Here is a 15,611-nt window from a genome sequence, read left to right on the forward strand (position 1 = left end):
GTTTCTGATAGCTCCAAGTAACATTTCTCATGGGGTCTTTATCTGCCACGTTGGGGTGTCTGGGAGCCCTTGGTTGGCTGCTTACTCCAAGAAAGGGGACACTGTGAAGGTGAGTGGACACTGCACATACTGGAGGCTCATGTAGCTTCAGGTTCTCTGAGTCTTTCTTCTAGAATATGGTCTTCTAAATGCTGGGCTGAGGTGAAGGCCTGGGTGCCAGCATGCTGGGCGCTGCACGGGAGGAGGCTGCAGGCAGGTGGGCAGGTGAGTGGGTGGATCTCAGCAGTTAGTGTGTATCTAGTCATTCGGATGGGCATGCAGCCCACTTCTTTCATTATCCCCCCGTGCCTTCTCCACTGGGTGGGTTGACCCTCTGGTCCAGTGGTTCTCAACCTTCTTAATGCCGCGACCCTTTAATACAGTTCCTCATGTTGTGGTGACCCCCAATTTCATTGTTACAAATTGAACATAATTAAAGCATAGTGATTAATCACAAAAACAATATGTAATTATATGTGTTTTCTGATGGTCTTAAGCGACCTCTGTGAAAGGGTTGCAACCCACAGGTTGAGAGCTGTTGCGTCTAGTCCAAGGATTTTCCATTTTTTTAAAATATATTTTATTGATTTTTTACAGAGAGGAAGAGAGAGGGATAGAGAGCTAGAAACATCAATGAGAGAGAAACATAGATCAGCTACCTCCTGCACACCCCCTACTGGGGATGCACCCGCAACCAAGGTACATGCCCTTGACCGAATCGAACCCGGGACCCTTCAGTTCACAGGCCGACGCTCTATCCACTGAGCCAAACTGGTTAGGGCAGGATTTTCCATTTTATGCTTTTCCAGAGACTACCTCTCTTGTGGTTTCTTGATGTAGGGGTGGTAACCTAACAGTGTAAGTGGGGGAAGGGATATGGGGGTGTCTTTCACACAGAAATCCTTCCATTCCCCCTTGGTTCTGAGCCATGCGAATATCTGGGCTGTCACCTGGTTGTCTCTTGTCCCACTTTCTTGGTTGGCTTGCTGTGTCCATCACCACTTGGCCATCATCTAGCTTTTCAGCCTCCAAAAGTGTTGGGGCCACCACTCTCTTCTTCCATCTTTTTTTTTTTTTTAAATATATTTTATTGATTTTTTACAGAAAGGAAAGGAGAGGGATAGAGAGTTAGAAACATCAGTGAGAGAGATACATTGATCAGCTGCTTCCTGCACACCCCCTACTGGGGATGTGCCTGCAACCAAGGTACATGCCCTTGACTGGAATCGAACCTGGGACCTTTCAGTCCGCGGGCTGACGCTCTATCCACCGAGCCAAACCAGCCAGGGCTCTTCTTCCATCTTTGTGAGTTTTTGTTAGGGAAAAACAAAATTCTTTTTTCTGTGATTTTAGTGGTGTTTTGGGGTAGAACAAAATTAGATGTGTGGGTTCAGTTCCTCATTTGTTGTGGGGAATGTATTTATTGGATCGTGACTTAAGCTAGCTTAATTTAAGTCAAGTACCTCACCCCTCATATGGCTTTGTTCTTCTGCAGATAAGAGTTCCTCTTTTCAGGAAGCCAGAACATTACATTTGGAACTATATATTTTTCATTGTGACTGGTCCTTTATCATTCTGCTCTCAAAATAAATTCCTGATTTCAAAAAAATTTGGCCCCTAAGAGAGTATAATATTTGGGGGGGAATAAGCCAAAAAGAAAAAATATTTTTTTGTTTTGTTTTGTTAATCCTCATCCGAGGATATTTTTCTATTGATTTTTAGGGAGAGTGGAAGGGAGAGGGAAAGACAGAGAAAAACATCGATGTGAGAGACATTGGTTGTTTGCCTCCTGCACACGCCCTGACCAGGGCCTGGGTCAGGGAGGAGCCTGCAACCAAGGTACATGCCCTTGACTGGAATCAAACCCAGGATCCTTTGGTCTATAGGCTGATGCTCTATCCACTGAGCCAAACTGGCTAGGGCAAAATTACAGTGAAAAACGGATCCTTTCTGAATTGAAAATATGAAACCCATAGATGTGACAAGAGTCAAGGTTCTATTTCACTCTTCTTTTTTTTTTTTGTATTTCACTCTTAGTGCTGGTGTGGTAATTTGCTTTCCTTCCAGTGTATCTTCACTTACTTCCTGGCCCTTCTCCTGAAGGTGGGCTCAGGGAATTCCTTGGACCTAGAGCTGGGCAGATGTGCCCAGGTGGCATTTAGGGAGGGTGGGACAGTTCTTTTTTATGCTGGCCTGAGCTGTGCCTTACCAAACATAGAGCACCCCTGGGCTGCCCCACAAGCGCAGGGAGGTTGCCCCCAAACATGCAGGCCATTGCACAGGTTGGGGGTGAGGGTGGGATGGGCACTTCCCTGAGCACCCTGGAAAGGCAGCAGGGCTGCCAGAGCCTCATCGCTCAAATATCAGGGCTGAGCTTGAGCTGCCGAGGGCATCTGTTCTTGTTTCTCTTGTAGATAGGTGGCTGGTAAAAGCGTGGTAGAAATCTTTTTTAATCTGGCAAAAAACTTTCCCCTTTATGGTGTCTACTATTTTTTTACAATTCTTTTTTTAAAATTTTTATTGAAAATGTTACATATGTCCCCTTTTTTCTCCCATTGACCCCTTATAGCCTACCCCCAGCCCAAGTCTCTCATATGGTGTCTACTTTTGGTAATGTGCTTAGGAAAGCCTTCCTCATCTCACTGTTGCATAACTATTCTCTTGTTGTCATCTGCTGCATTTTTTTTTTTATCTGCTACTTTTATGATTGGGTTTTTTACACACACAGGGTCAAGGGTTACAATACGAGCTTCGCGCTCCTGTCCCATGAGCAGGTAGGTGGCAGTTCACCAGGAGGCTTCTCTTGGAGGGTGGGTGGGGCTGGCAAAAACTCCTGCCCCAGAGAAGTCAGTGGGTTGATGGATATTGTGGTTCTCAAATCAGGAGAGGTTTCCTCTGGGCAGAATGAAAGTCTGTCACATGGATGGATGGGCAGAAGGTGTCCTGTGCACCTGAGGTCAGGAGACTCATCTGTGACTCGGGGAGGAAAGAAACTGCTTTAAACACCAGCAGGAGACCAGAGGAGCTCACTCTCCTGGGAACTCAAGCATTCATTCAGCAATCAGAAAAGAAGTTTGACCCCGGAAAGGGGGCAGCGTTGAAGAGGTGACCTCATGAGAGGTGAGAGGGCCTGTGCGTGTGAACCAGGACCGTCAGGAATGGAGTGTGGACGGGGGGAGAGTCTGGCAGCTGGAGGGCAGGGAAGGATATGTGAACACCCTTCTTAAGAAATGGGCAGCCCACAGGGGCCACAGAGCTGGGCACCCAAGGGGCACATTTCCAGGTGGTTCAGGGTTCCAGTGGGAACGGCTCTGCCTGAGGGAGCTGCACACGCTCACTGCTGTCATGTAGGAAGGAGGAGACACACATGTCATCACTTATTGGAGGTATTTTGAGATGCAGTCTTACTGTGCAGTGAGGTGGACTATTCTCTGACTGATTTATTCAGCACACATTAGTGCTTCTTGTGTGCCAAGTGCCTAACGATGTTAGCTTTTGTAATCCTCAGAACAGCCCTGTGAGGTGGCACTGTCACCATCTTCTCTCTGCATGAGAAACGCAGGCTCTACAAGGTGGTACCTTATCCAGGGTCACCAGCTGGGGCGAGGGCTTGTGAGGGGCGGACTGGGGCATTAGCACACTTTGAGCATATGTTCATGCGTACCTTCCCAAGCACACGCAGTTTGCTTTTTTGCATTATCCTGCACTGATTCAGATTACAAGGACTAGGACTGTTTCAGTTGAGTTTTCCAGTTTGGAGTCACGGGAAAGGTGAGGAAGAGCAGGACATGCTGAGGCTGGGCGTGTCCCCACATCCTGGCCCCTTCTGTCCACTATCCTGGCCACAGTCCCTTCAGAGTGCTCCTTTACGGAGGGGACGCACTTGGGGGATGGAGTTCCTCTCCCAAGACCTAGAGCTGGCGAGTGGCCAGGTTGGAATTTGAGCCCCGATCTGTATATTTCCGTAGCTCAGGCCCTTCCTCCCCTTTCTACTTCCTGCCAGGTCCAGCTGGCCAGCACTTCCGCCTGCCCCAGCATATGCTTTCTCCAGGCCGCCCTGGCCTCTGCAGCCTGGATGTGCTTGTTCGAGGTCTGGTTTCCGTAGTGCCTGCCACACTGAATCTCAGCTTCCGCCTGCCATGCTTCATCAAAATACATGCTGTTAACCTCTGCTTATGTTACAAATAGCTGATTTTTATCTGACACTGTTGACTGCCTGTTAATACACAGGTGGCTGCACAGCCTCTACACGCAAGGTGTTCATAGGACAGGGCGGCTGACAGGAAGCTAGCAGTTCCCATAGAGGAGGTGCCATGGGTGTGGCTGAAGTGACCGCCATGAAGCAAGGAGTGAGGATACTCCAGCGGGAGAAGCTACAGGCCCAGCACACACCGCTGGTGGCATAGTTGGGCGGGGCACTAGGCAGCAGGGCCTCGGGATATTGAGCAGAGTGGGCGAGGAAGCAGACTCCTAAACTGATGGGCTGCCTGTCGTGAGGTAGGCGTGGACATGCCTGAGTTGCTCCCCACACATACCGCCATTCGTGTGGCTTGGAGAGGTGGCAGGAGGAGAGGGGAGAATGGGATCTGGAGACAGGCTTGTGCAGGGGGGACCATCACAGGTTCAGGGAGAGATGGGGTGAGGATTTGAACTTTAGGGAATGGAGGTCAGAATTGGGAACTGAAGAGGGGGTTCCCAGGTTTCTGGTCTGGGCGATTCTAATTGCAGGGTGCTTTCTTGGTGTGTCATTGCCTTCTGCTCCGGCAGGATCTAGAGTAAGGGCCTCCTCCTGTCCCCGTGTGATGGATCTGGTCCTCCCTCAGCAGGGTCTGGTTTAAACCAGATACCAGTGGAACCTTGACTGGGCAGACAGGTACAGCTGTGGTAACCAGGAGGAAGCTAGACCGAGGGAGCTTGTGGAGCCCAGGTTGCAGCAGGAGGCTGTGTGCTCTTAGCTGGTGTCAGTCCTCCATTTTAAAAAAATATATATTTTATTGATTTTTTACAGAGAGGAAGGGAGAGGGATAGAGAGTTAGAAACATCTATCAGCTGCCTCCTGCACACTCCCTACTGGGGATGTGCCCGCAACCAAGGTACATGTCCTTGACCAGAATCGAACCTGGGCCCTTCAGTCTGCAGGCTGGCACTCTATCCACTGAAACAAACTGGTTAGGGCAGTCCTCCATTCATTTTACTTTTTGTTGTTGTTGTTAATCCTAACCCAAGGATATTTTTACCAATGATTTTTTTAAAGGGAGTGGAAAGGAGGGGGAGAGAGAGAGAGAAACATAGATGTGAAAGAGACACATCGATTGGTTGCTCCTGCATGCGGTCAGAGTGCATGATCAAGCCTGCAGCCGAGATACATGCCCTTGACTGAAATCAAACCCACGACCCTTCAGTCTGAGGACTGACCCTCTATTCATTGAGCCATATCGGCTAGAGCAGTGGTTCCCAACCTTCTGGCCCTTTAAATACAGTTCCTCATGTTGTGACCCAACAATAAAATTATTTTTGTTGCTACTTCATAACTGTAATGTCGTTACTGTTATGAATCGTCATGTAAATATCTGATGTGCAGGATGGTCTTAGGCGACCCCTGTGAAAGGGTCGTTGGACCGCCAAAGGGGTCGCGACCCACAGGTTGAGAACCGCTGGGCTAGAGAGAGTCCTCCATTCATTTTAGAGGGCTGGTTAGGCCCAGGCAGCAGCAACCAGACAGAGCCCTTCTGTTACGGTGCTAATGCCTCCCTGGCAGCCTTAGGTTTGGTGGTGGCTGCTTTGGTATTGGAACGTGACAGGACAGCCATTTAGGGTCTGTCCTTGTGAACTGACACCGGTTTTGCTCCCTGACTTACCCCAGCTGGGTGGCATAGATCTGGGGCTTGCTTGTGTGGGGCAGACCTCACCTTGACCTGTTGGTTCTTTTCAGTCGAGTTCCTGAGGCTGAACCTCTACTCCGCTCCATGTTTGGGGCCATGTCCTTGTTGTATGGTAGTTTACCTTCGTTTAGAGACGGTCACTGGAAGGGCTTTGTTTTTTGGAGGTGGAGACTGTGGAGTGGCCGGTCAGGCCCAGCTACTCCGTCAGGCCTCTGGGACAGCAGCAAAGCAGAGACTGGGGAGGCTGAAGGGGTTTCCAGCAAGCAGCCGGTTCTGCCCCTGTGCAGGGCTCCTCCCAGCATGGAACTGGGTCCCAGTGACCGCCTCGTACAGTGGACACGTTAGGTCCTGAGTGCAGTGGAGGGACCCCACACCTAAGTACAGCTATGAAATGTGGTGAGACATGCAGTTAAAACCCACATAATGGACAGGTGCCTCAGACACAATGTTTAGGTGACTGAATAGGAAAGGACAGGCCGTCTCCTTGGGGGGAAATGGAAGATATTAACAGAGTATAACCGCCTGGTTTATTTTTTCCCTTATCTTCGGTGTTATGGAGCATGATCAGCAGGCTAGAAATAGGAGCAAACACATTTTTTAAATTATGGTTTGCATAACTGAAAACAGTGCTCAGGGCACCTGTTTATTCTTCAGCCACCAAACACACTCAGCCTGTTTGGGCAGGCTCTGTGTGTAACAGTGGAGGGGACAAGTATATGACACGGGCATGGTGCTGCCTCGCAGGGCCCTGGTGCCGGCCAAGGAGCAGCCTTTCTCCTCAACTCCGTACTGACGCAGCCGCTTTCATGGTTCATGGGCAGAACTGGACATTTATCCAGTTTCATTTCCTGTTGTGAAGATGTGTGTTCCAGCTTGTCAAGATATGCCTGTTTCTGGCCTCCCATATTGTCAGTGTTCCTCAGTCTCTAAGTCACGGACAGCCGGTGCCCATGCTGTCCATGTCATCTGTGATGTTGCCCTAACCAAGACAGGATAGGGCTCCTCTAGAAGATCCCCTGGCATCTGGTGCCTTTGGACCTGGAGAGGTTCCCCCACCTAAAGGCTACTACAGTAAGCTGGCATCCGTGTCTTATTTCTGTGGATGTGCCAGGTTCTTTGCTGCAGTTAAGATGCACAGTGTCGGTGGGGCCTGTGAGTCTGCTGACCCTATAAAAGATGGCCAGCCAGCGATTCAGGAGGACAGCTTTTAGCCAGCCAGGAGCCTGGCTAAGCCCTTGGGGATAGCTGCTTTTGGGCACTGAGCCCATTTGTGTAACCAGTCCCATCTTCAGAGACCTCAGCACCCCTCTCTGCGCTTACGTCGTGGCTCCTGCCTTCACTTTCTACCCAAAGCCTCCCCATTCCGTACCCAGTCAGCTGACCAGCAAATGCCCCTTTGCTGTGTCCACTGCTCTGCTCTGGGTCACCTTGTTAGATCCAAACTCTGTGGCAGGGCTTGCCACACACTGTTGTCGGAAGGTGGCAAGGGTAACACGTTCTGTCCTGGGGGGTGCAGGTGAGGCGCCCTTCTGAAGACAGGTCTCCAGTCACTTCTCTTGTTGGAAATGCTCAGTGACTTAGAGCCTCATGCCAGGTGACATCTCAGCATGTGGGTGCCGTGTCCTCCTGGCCTGCCAGCCTCACTTCCCTATGAGTTGGATCTTGTGTTGTCCTCATGCATTATTTTTCTCACCCTTTTCTTGTGGTCCTGGTCTTATATTCCCTGTGGGTGCATCTGCTCCACCTTGGGTGCTTTGCCGGCAGGAACCTTTTGCTGCCTCTTATGCAAGCTTAATGAAGCAGATGGGGCCCAGACCCCAGACTCTCACGTGTTGAATAAATTATCCAGTGGTATGGTTGATCAGCGTCATTTTATCTTTCTTTATGCATTAATACAGACTTGTCCCTCTCTTAGCATTTAGCCTCTTTTCTGGGATTTCTTTAAGGAGCATAAATCTGATTCTGCAGCCCCATGTGCACTCTTTCAGTAGCCTGGGGTTTCTTTGTTTGGAATGGTCAGAAAGCTTCCTTGCACCAGCTGGACTGGGCTTGTTTAATACACTTGGGTGAGGCAGCAGAGCCCTGACATGTTTGTTCATTTGTTTATCAGTTGGTCCAGTGCTGGGGAGACCTCTCCTGCAGGGAAGAAGGCAGTTTGTGAGCAGAGGGGCCAGGCCTCAGAACTCAAGCCTGACATGCCCCTTCCTTTCTAACAAATGCGTGTGTGTGTGTGTGTGTGTGTGTGTGTGTGTATGCGTGTGAATGTTTCCATCCAAAGGGAGCGTAAGCTTAGCTAATGTTCATAGCTCTGTCCCAGCAGAGTATCGGCATGATAAAAATGTGTGATAGGATCTCATCTTTTATTATATGTATTGGCATATGTGCTTTTAAGATGTTTTCCTCGTGTGTGTGGTCTCTTTCTATCCTCAGCTAGAAGCTGTTGGAAGTTGGGGCTTATCTCCTGGGTCCCACCTGGGGAACCTGCACATCTCACATAGGGACCTTTGCCTTGGGAGGGACTGAAAGATGGTTTGTTGTGGCCCCTTTGTTTTACAGAGGAGAGTGGAGCTGGGATCCCACAAATCTTAATGCCAGAGTTAGGTGGGGACCCAGGCCATTCAGAAGGCAGGAAGTAGAGTCTGACTGGCCACTCGGCCTTCCCATGTCACTTTATTTTGTGCTGATTGTGAGTGTCGCCCAGGGCCTGGCCCCTCTGCTCCCTCCTTCCAGGGGTGCCTATTTTGCTTTGTGGTGACCACCTTTCCTGTTCTTTCCTTCTTATGCCCCTGCCCTCTTACTCCCTTTCTCAGCTGCCTTTCATTGCTCTGCTGAGCACACCTCCCTTGTTGCCTTTCCTGGACCTCAGTGAGGCTGGTGTGCTGGGGGACAGGTCCCATCCACTCAGGGGCAGTTGCTGTGCAGGACTTCTGGCCAGGAACCCTGTAGCAGGAGACTCATAGGATGTCAACATCTCTTCTTTTTTTGTCTTTCAGCGAGGATGCCATGAGAAAAGCTGGTGTGGCCCACAGTAAATCCAGCAAGGATATGGAAAGCCATGTATTCCTGAAGGCCAAGACCCGGGTAAGGCCCAAGTGGGCGGAGAGGCTCAGGAAGGGGTGGGTGTGATGCAGACTCTGGAAGCTCCTCTGCCTGGGGAGTGGAAAAGGGGTGGCTGCTCACCGATTGATCATGGGCACTATCAGCTTTGCCTGCAGCTCTCTGTGGGTCTTCCCATGTGTCTATGGTATAGGTACAGGGAGGTTACTGGGTGGACTCCCAGTATGCAGTCCCAGAGTCTGACCCTAGACCTCACTACCAGCATCCTCCATTTGTGGTTAGCACCTATGAATCCTGTAGGGCATTCACTCAGGCCCAAGCTTCTCAGTGTCAGCCCTTGCCTAAGCCCCACATGGTCCTGACATGTGGGCCCAGAAGAGTTTCTGTCCCCTTTTGTTAAGTGATGAAGGTGGTGCTAGTGGAGATTGAGGCCTTGCTCGAGGAACCAGGCATAGGAATATTACTGGTGGGGTAGTTGGGGAGGATTTCCAGTGTGTGAGCTCTCATCCTGGGCTTCATGTGACTACCTCCTTCCATATGTGCACTCTCCCTGGGGCAGAGCTGTTTCAGTAAAAATGAAGCAAATAGGAACAAAGAAGCCAAGCTGCTTGTCTAATTCCACCCAGTTTGTGCAAGGTGGGGCTGATGCCCAGGGCTTTTGTTCTGCATCACACCTGCCCTGTTCTCCTTATAGAACCTGACCTCCAGTCCCTCCTCTGACGCATCGGGTGTGCTCTGAGCGCCTTGTGCCTGAGTGCGGTGTTGGGGCTCTAAGACATGCTGTGTGTCACAAATTAAAAGCAGATGATACGGCCCTTGAGTGGATACTGGTTTGATAAACCAACTGTCAAGACACCTAGAGCTCAATTGGGGAAATTTGAGCATGGTCTGAATGTTTAGATGAGGTGAACATTTTGTGAAATGGAAAGGTAAAGATGACTGGCTAGAAAAGGCAGGTTCCAGAACAAACACCATCTATATAGTTTGGTCTTAAAGGTCAGAGCACATGAGTGTGTGTTTGCGAGCACACATAAGTGCAAGAAAGAGCTCTTGAGGCAGGGAAGGGAGGGTTCTGTGCCCTGGGTATTTGAAAAAGCATTTTCTTTGTTTTTTTATAATAACTTTATTGAGATCTTTATATACTATACAGTTTACCATTTAAAGTGTACAATTCAGTGATCTTTAGGATATTCACAGAGTTGTTGCACCATCACCAGGACCTAAGTTTTATAACATTTTCTAAAAGAAACTCCATTTCCATTCTGTTACTCTCCGTTTGCCCTTGATCTTCAGTCCTAGGCAACCACTTTCTGCTTACCATTGCATGGATTTGCCTTTTTTCATGTAAATGCAATTATATATGTTTTTGTGACTGACTTCTTTCATTAGCATAATATTTTCAAGGTTCATCCATCAACCATGTTGTAGCATGTACTTACTCCTTTTAATTGCCAAATAGTATTTCACTGTATGGATATGCCACATTTTATGTACTCATCACTTGATAGACATTGTTTTCACCTTTTGGCTATTATAAATAATGCTGCTATGAACATTTGTGTACAAATTATTTATTTATTTATTTTGGATATATATACCTAGGAGTGGAATTGCTGGATCATGTGATAATTATGTTTAACCTTTTGAGAAATTGTCAGACTGTTTTCCAAAGCAGCTGCGTCGTTTTTCATTTACATCAACAGTGTATGCAGTTCCGATTTCTTCACTCCTCATCAACACTTGTTATTGGTTTTGATTTGCATTTCCCTGGTGACTAATGATTTGGGGCATCTACTCATGTAGTATTGGCCATTTGTATATTTTCTTTGGAGAAATGTCTATTCAATCTATTACCCATTTTCATAGATGGACACTCATCCACTGAGCCACACAGGCCAGTTCCTTTGCCCATTTTAAATAGGTTTCTTGGTCTTTTTATTGTTAGACTGTTAGAGATCTTTATGTATTTTGGATACAGTCTCTTATTAGATGTATAATTTGCAAATATTTGGGGGATGGGGTGTTTTAATTGTTTTTAATTTGTATTATAATTAAAAGAGCTTTGTTGAGGACTTATTGAACTATTTCAGATTTTGAAATGCAGAAGTTGCTGGTTCAGTATTTTTTATCTATCGTTTCATACCGAACTACCCCAAATTGGTGGCCTCCTAAACAGTGAGTTATTTCTCCTGATTCTGTGCGTCAGGAATTGGGGCAATTGGAATTGCCTGTCTGGCATTCTGCTGCTCTCACGTGTGACCTGTCATGTAGCTGCATTAGCTGGCAGCTTTGCTGAGCCAGATGGTCCATAAGGCTTCACTCGCGTGTCTGCACGTTGGTTTTCCCTCCATGTAGTGTCTCTGGCGGCGTAGCCTGGGCTTCTTACTGCATGGCAGCTGGCTTCCATGAAGTAGGAAGTGGAAGCTGCCTGTCCCTGGAAGTCCTGGGACATTACGTAGATAGAGCAGGCCCTGACTAAGGCCAGTGCAGGTTCAGGGAGTTGGAATTTCCTCCACCTTTTGATGCGAGCCGCAGCGTGTGTGTGTACAGGAAGGCCAGTGATTGTCGGCAGCCCTCTTGGAGACTACCACAGAGACTCACAGCAGCTGGGGGATAAGCTTCTGTCCCAAAGTGGGCATCTGGCAGGCAGCAGCCCCTCACTGCCTTAGGCTTTGCCTTTCTGCAGCCCACATACCAGACCTTAACAGTTTCAGTCCCACATCTTCTTGCTTTGAGCGGGTTCTAAATCCCTAACTCTAAGACAAGGCCCTGTTTGGAAGAGAGATATTTATTAGAGGTGTTAGAAATTTCCTGTCTTTTTTACAGAGTCACATACTGTTGTCTGGTTCCCAGTTTTTTACTACAGCTTAAGTTCCTCATGGAACCACATACTGTCAGTGTGGCCCTTCCTCACAAGTGGGAATTGGGGGTGGGGTGGAGGAAGACTGTCTAGGTCAGATGGCACCCAGCATGTTTGATACCTGTCTCTCTCACCTGAGACCCCATTAGAATGACTGTGAAAGAATTTAAAAGGTGGGAGGGACCTCAGAGGAGGGAAAAGGTTGGGGAAGAGTGATTTCTCCATTTTTCTGGAGTGGGAGGTGGAAGAGGCCAAAGTGGAGGGGTGACCCAACCTTGGCACCCTGGGGCAGTCCTGGAGAGGTTGGTGCCTTGTGGTAGAAGGCACCATGACTCATCCTGGATGGGGGTTGGGAATTCTCACCCCTGGGAGGCTGGTCAGGATGTCAGTGCTCTGCAGATAGAGATTTAGGGATTGGAGATACGACAGCCCCAGCCTCGGAGAGATCGGAGGTGGAGTTTCAGACCCCGGGTCTCCTGTGGAAAAGAATGCTCGCAGCAGACCTGCAGCAAACCCCAGTGGTTCCTCAGTAACCTGGCCTTTGCGAGAATTTTGGAATGTGTTTAACCCGTAAGAAAGCCCTTGGCAGCAGCGTGACTTAACTGTGCCCTGTGCCCGTTTCTCCTGCCAAGTGGTCACATCCCTTCCTCTCTCCCTCTCCGGCCTCTTCACCCTGGTCTAGTCTAGAGTCTCCCTCCACCATGGAGGAGCCTCAGCCAGGAGCAGACCATGCCGGTGCCCCTGCTCTGGGCCAGGGAATGGTGCTGGGAATGCTGTGTGCTGGAATCTGCCCACCTGGCTCCGAGCCCTTGGTCGTGTGAAGGGCTTTGGGGACATGCTCCTGAGCCCCACTTACTGTATATTATGTCTTAATAAAAGACTCTGGGTGCTTTTTTTTTTTTAATCCTCACCCAAGGATATGTTTATTGATCTTAGAGGGGAAGAGGGGAGGAGAGAGAATAGAAACATTGATGTGAGAGAGAAATATCAATGTGCCCTCACTGGGCATCAAACCCTCAACCTAGGTATGTGCTCTGACCAGGAATGGAGACCGCAACCTTTTTAAAGATATTGCTCACCTTGCCTGGCCAGTGTGGCTCAGTGGTGAGCATTGATGTATGAGCCAGGATGTCACGGTTCCATTCCTGGTCAGGGCACATGCCTGGGTTGCAGGCTTGGCCCCAGTAGGGAGCTTGCAGGAAGCAGCCGATCAATGATTCTCTCGCATCATTGATGTTTCTCTCTCCCTCTCACTTCCTCTAAAATCAATAAAAATATTTTTAAAAACTTTAAAAAGAAAGATATCACCCCCCCTTGCCCTGGCTGGTTTTTCTCAGTGGTTAGAGCATTGGCCCGTGGACAGAGGGGTCTCAGGTTCGATTTCCAGTAAGGGTTCGTACCTGGTTGCAGGTTCAATCCCCAGGCCCCGTTGGGGTATTTGTGGAGGCAACCAACCAGTCAAGATGTGTTTCTCTCATGTCAATGTTTTTTTTCTCTCTCTCTCCCTCCCTCCTCCTTCCCTTCCATTCTCTCTAAAAATCAATGGACACAATATCCTCGGGTAAGGATTAAAAAACACACAAGGACATTGCCCATCTAAAAGATGGCCCAAGGTCCTAACGAGTCATCAGATAGTGACCTGGCAAGCTCCCAGTCCTAGTCCTCTCCTACTTGGCCACCTTGTTTCCTGAGCTTCCTGTAGCCCCTTCCACACACACATCTTCACTGTTGGCCACGCCCCAAACTGCCCCCCTTCAAGGAGCAGCCTCAGTAGGTGGGCCACATGCAGGAGCCCTGACACCAGGGACCCCTTCACTCCCAGCACATGGTCTTTCCTACCAGAAATCGGTGGGGCAGTGGGAAGCTGGTAGTGTTGACAACCTCCTAAGTGCCCATTGCGCCAATAGAGACTCTCTCCGGACCTGCCTCCTTGGGTGTGCTTAGGACCACAGCTTTGCTTTCCTCCCGCGCCTTCCCCCTCGTAGTTTCCTCTGTTGATTTCCCCTGGCTGAAAAAAGTGATGGGGTGAAGTTTGGAGGTAGATGAAGGATAATAAAGATTTACAAAGTGTGCTTATAGTTTTACATTCACCTTGGGACCACTTTCATTTTATTTCCTTTTCCCTGGAAATAGTCTTATGACAGGTTCACTGTCTGTCCCTGGGCTCACAGGTGTGTGTCCCGGGGCAGTACCACCACAGCGCTATGTCTGGTTCTAATTATCATCTCGCCAGTCTGCTGCCAAGTGGACGCTCACTCTCGGTGACTTAGGAGAGGAGGGTCATGTGAGCACCACAGGGCGTGGTGAAAGGCTTTGCCCTTTTGGGGCGCCTTGATGGAAGGATGGGCATTTTGAGAAGGGAAGGATGTACAGCTTCTGTGAGATAAGATTTTAACTCAGGCGTCCCCCTTGTTCACTACAGGACAAACTCACATTAGTGATATCCGTGGAACACCCGGTAGTGTGTCCTTGGTTGCAAAGAGTACAATTGGTGGAAGGCAGGCCCTGCTGAGCAGTTCCAGAAACACGCAGGGCAGCTGGGACAAAGAGGCCCTCGGCCGTGGCCTTCACCTGCCCCCCTTGAGTGCCCGGTGTCCTCTCCCTGCCTGTGCAGTAAATTCAGATTAACAGGGATCTCTGCAAGCACAGCCCAGGGGCAAACATCCAGATTTGCATGTCAGTGTGACGTCAGCAGTGAAAAAGCAACAGGCTGGGTATTAAAAGCGAAAGTACTTCGATACAAATAGTGCAGAGACAAAGGCGGCCCGCCCATGACTACTTCTGAAATGCCTTGTGACCTTAGGACAGCCCCTCGTCCCCACTGGACCTACTCTGCCCGCTGCGGAAAGAGGGGTGCCTGAGCTGGCGCTTGGCCCTCTCGGTTAAGTGTTTACAGCAAGGTGGAAGGAGCAGCCGTTTGAAATCTTGTTTTTCTGTTTCTCGGTGCCTTTTGTTGCCTCCTGCAGCTGAGCACTGACAGCCGTCCTCTGAGAGCCAGATTCCAGAGGAGGCCCAGCTGGGCAGAGCGTGGGGTGGGCCTCAGCCCAGCAGCCTTTCAGGAAGAGCCCTCAGCTCTGTGGCTCAGGAGTGCAAGGGGGAGGGGAGGAGAGCACACGGCTTCACTTCTTCATCTGGGATTAAACTGCTTCCTGTTTTCACTTTTAGGACGAATACCTTTCTCTTGTGGCCAGGCTCATTATCCATTTCCGAGACATTCGTAAGTAAAATTTTACATTTCTGGTTGTGATCGCTGTGAGAGGCTGACCCTGTCATGCGGTGGAGACTTATTTGGCCACAGTGCCTGAGTCAGAATGTCTGTGTAAAAGTGCCTGCTTTCTGGAAAGTTCTTCATTGCTTTGCATTTGATTCCATATTTCTCATCTCCCCAGAGACTCAGCCTGAAAAATGCTGATTTGGGCATAATGGAGATGTTAGCCTCAAAGTGGTTTAAACTGAACTGCTGTTTTTGCTTGTCCATTTAATCATTTTTAAAAGGACTGTTGGCCGTGGTCGGGTGGCTCAGTCGGTTGGAATGTTGTCCGGACACTGAAAGGTTGCGGGTTTGATTTCTGGTCAGGGCACATACCTAGGTTCCGGGTTCAATCCCAAAATCTGGGTGTGTATGGGAAGTGGCTGATCAATCAATCTCAATCTCTCCCTCCCTCCCTCCCGTGAGGTTTAAAAAAAGAAACAATTCTCTAAAAAAGAAAAGGACTGTTGCTTTTATCTCCAGGCAGCTCTTCTTAAATAAGCAGTTTACTCTGGAACAGAAA

The 15,611-nt window shown here is 49.1% G+C and overlaps 1 protein-coding gene across 9 annotated transcripts in view; it reads left to right on the forward strand.

Moving 5' to 3' along the window:
* MED15 (mediator complex subunit 15) overlaps positions 1-15,611 on the forward strand; it is a 62,384-nt gene that overhangs the window by 16,613 nt on the left and 30,160 nt on the right. For 7 of the 9 annotated variants that reach the window (XM_006768840.2, XM_006768842.2, XM_006768841.2 and 4 more), the window contains exons 2-3: positions 8,915-9,002; positions 15,004-15,055. In XM_006768840.2, the coding sequence (XP_006768903.1) occupies positions 8,915-9,002; positions 15,004-15,055 (140 nt within the window). Of the gene's footprint in view, positions 1-8,914; positions 9,003-14,581; positions 14,739-15,003; positions 15,056-15,611 lie in introns of those variants that run through there. The other 2 variants (XM_015567302.1, XM_015567303.1) reach the window with 2 other exon arrangements.

Source organism: Myotis davidii, unplaced genomic scaffold (genome assembly GCF_000327345.1).
Source record: "Myotis davidii unplaced genomic scaffold, ASM32734v1 scaffold223, whole genome shotgun sequence".
In the NCBI taxonomy this organism is placed as follows: domain Eukaryota; kingdom Metazoa; phylum Chordata; class Mammalia; order Chiroptera; family Vespertilionidae; genus Myotis; species Myotis davidii.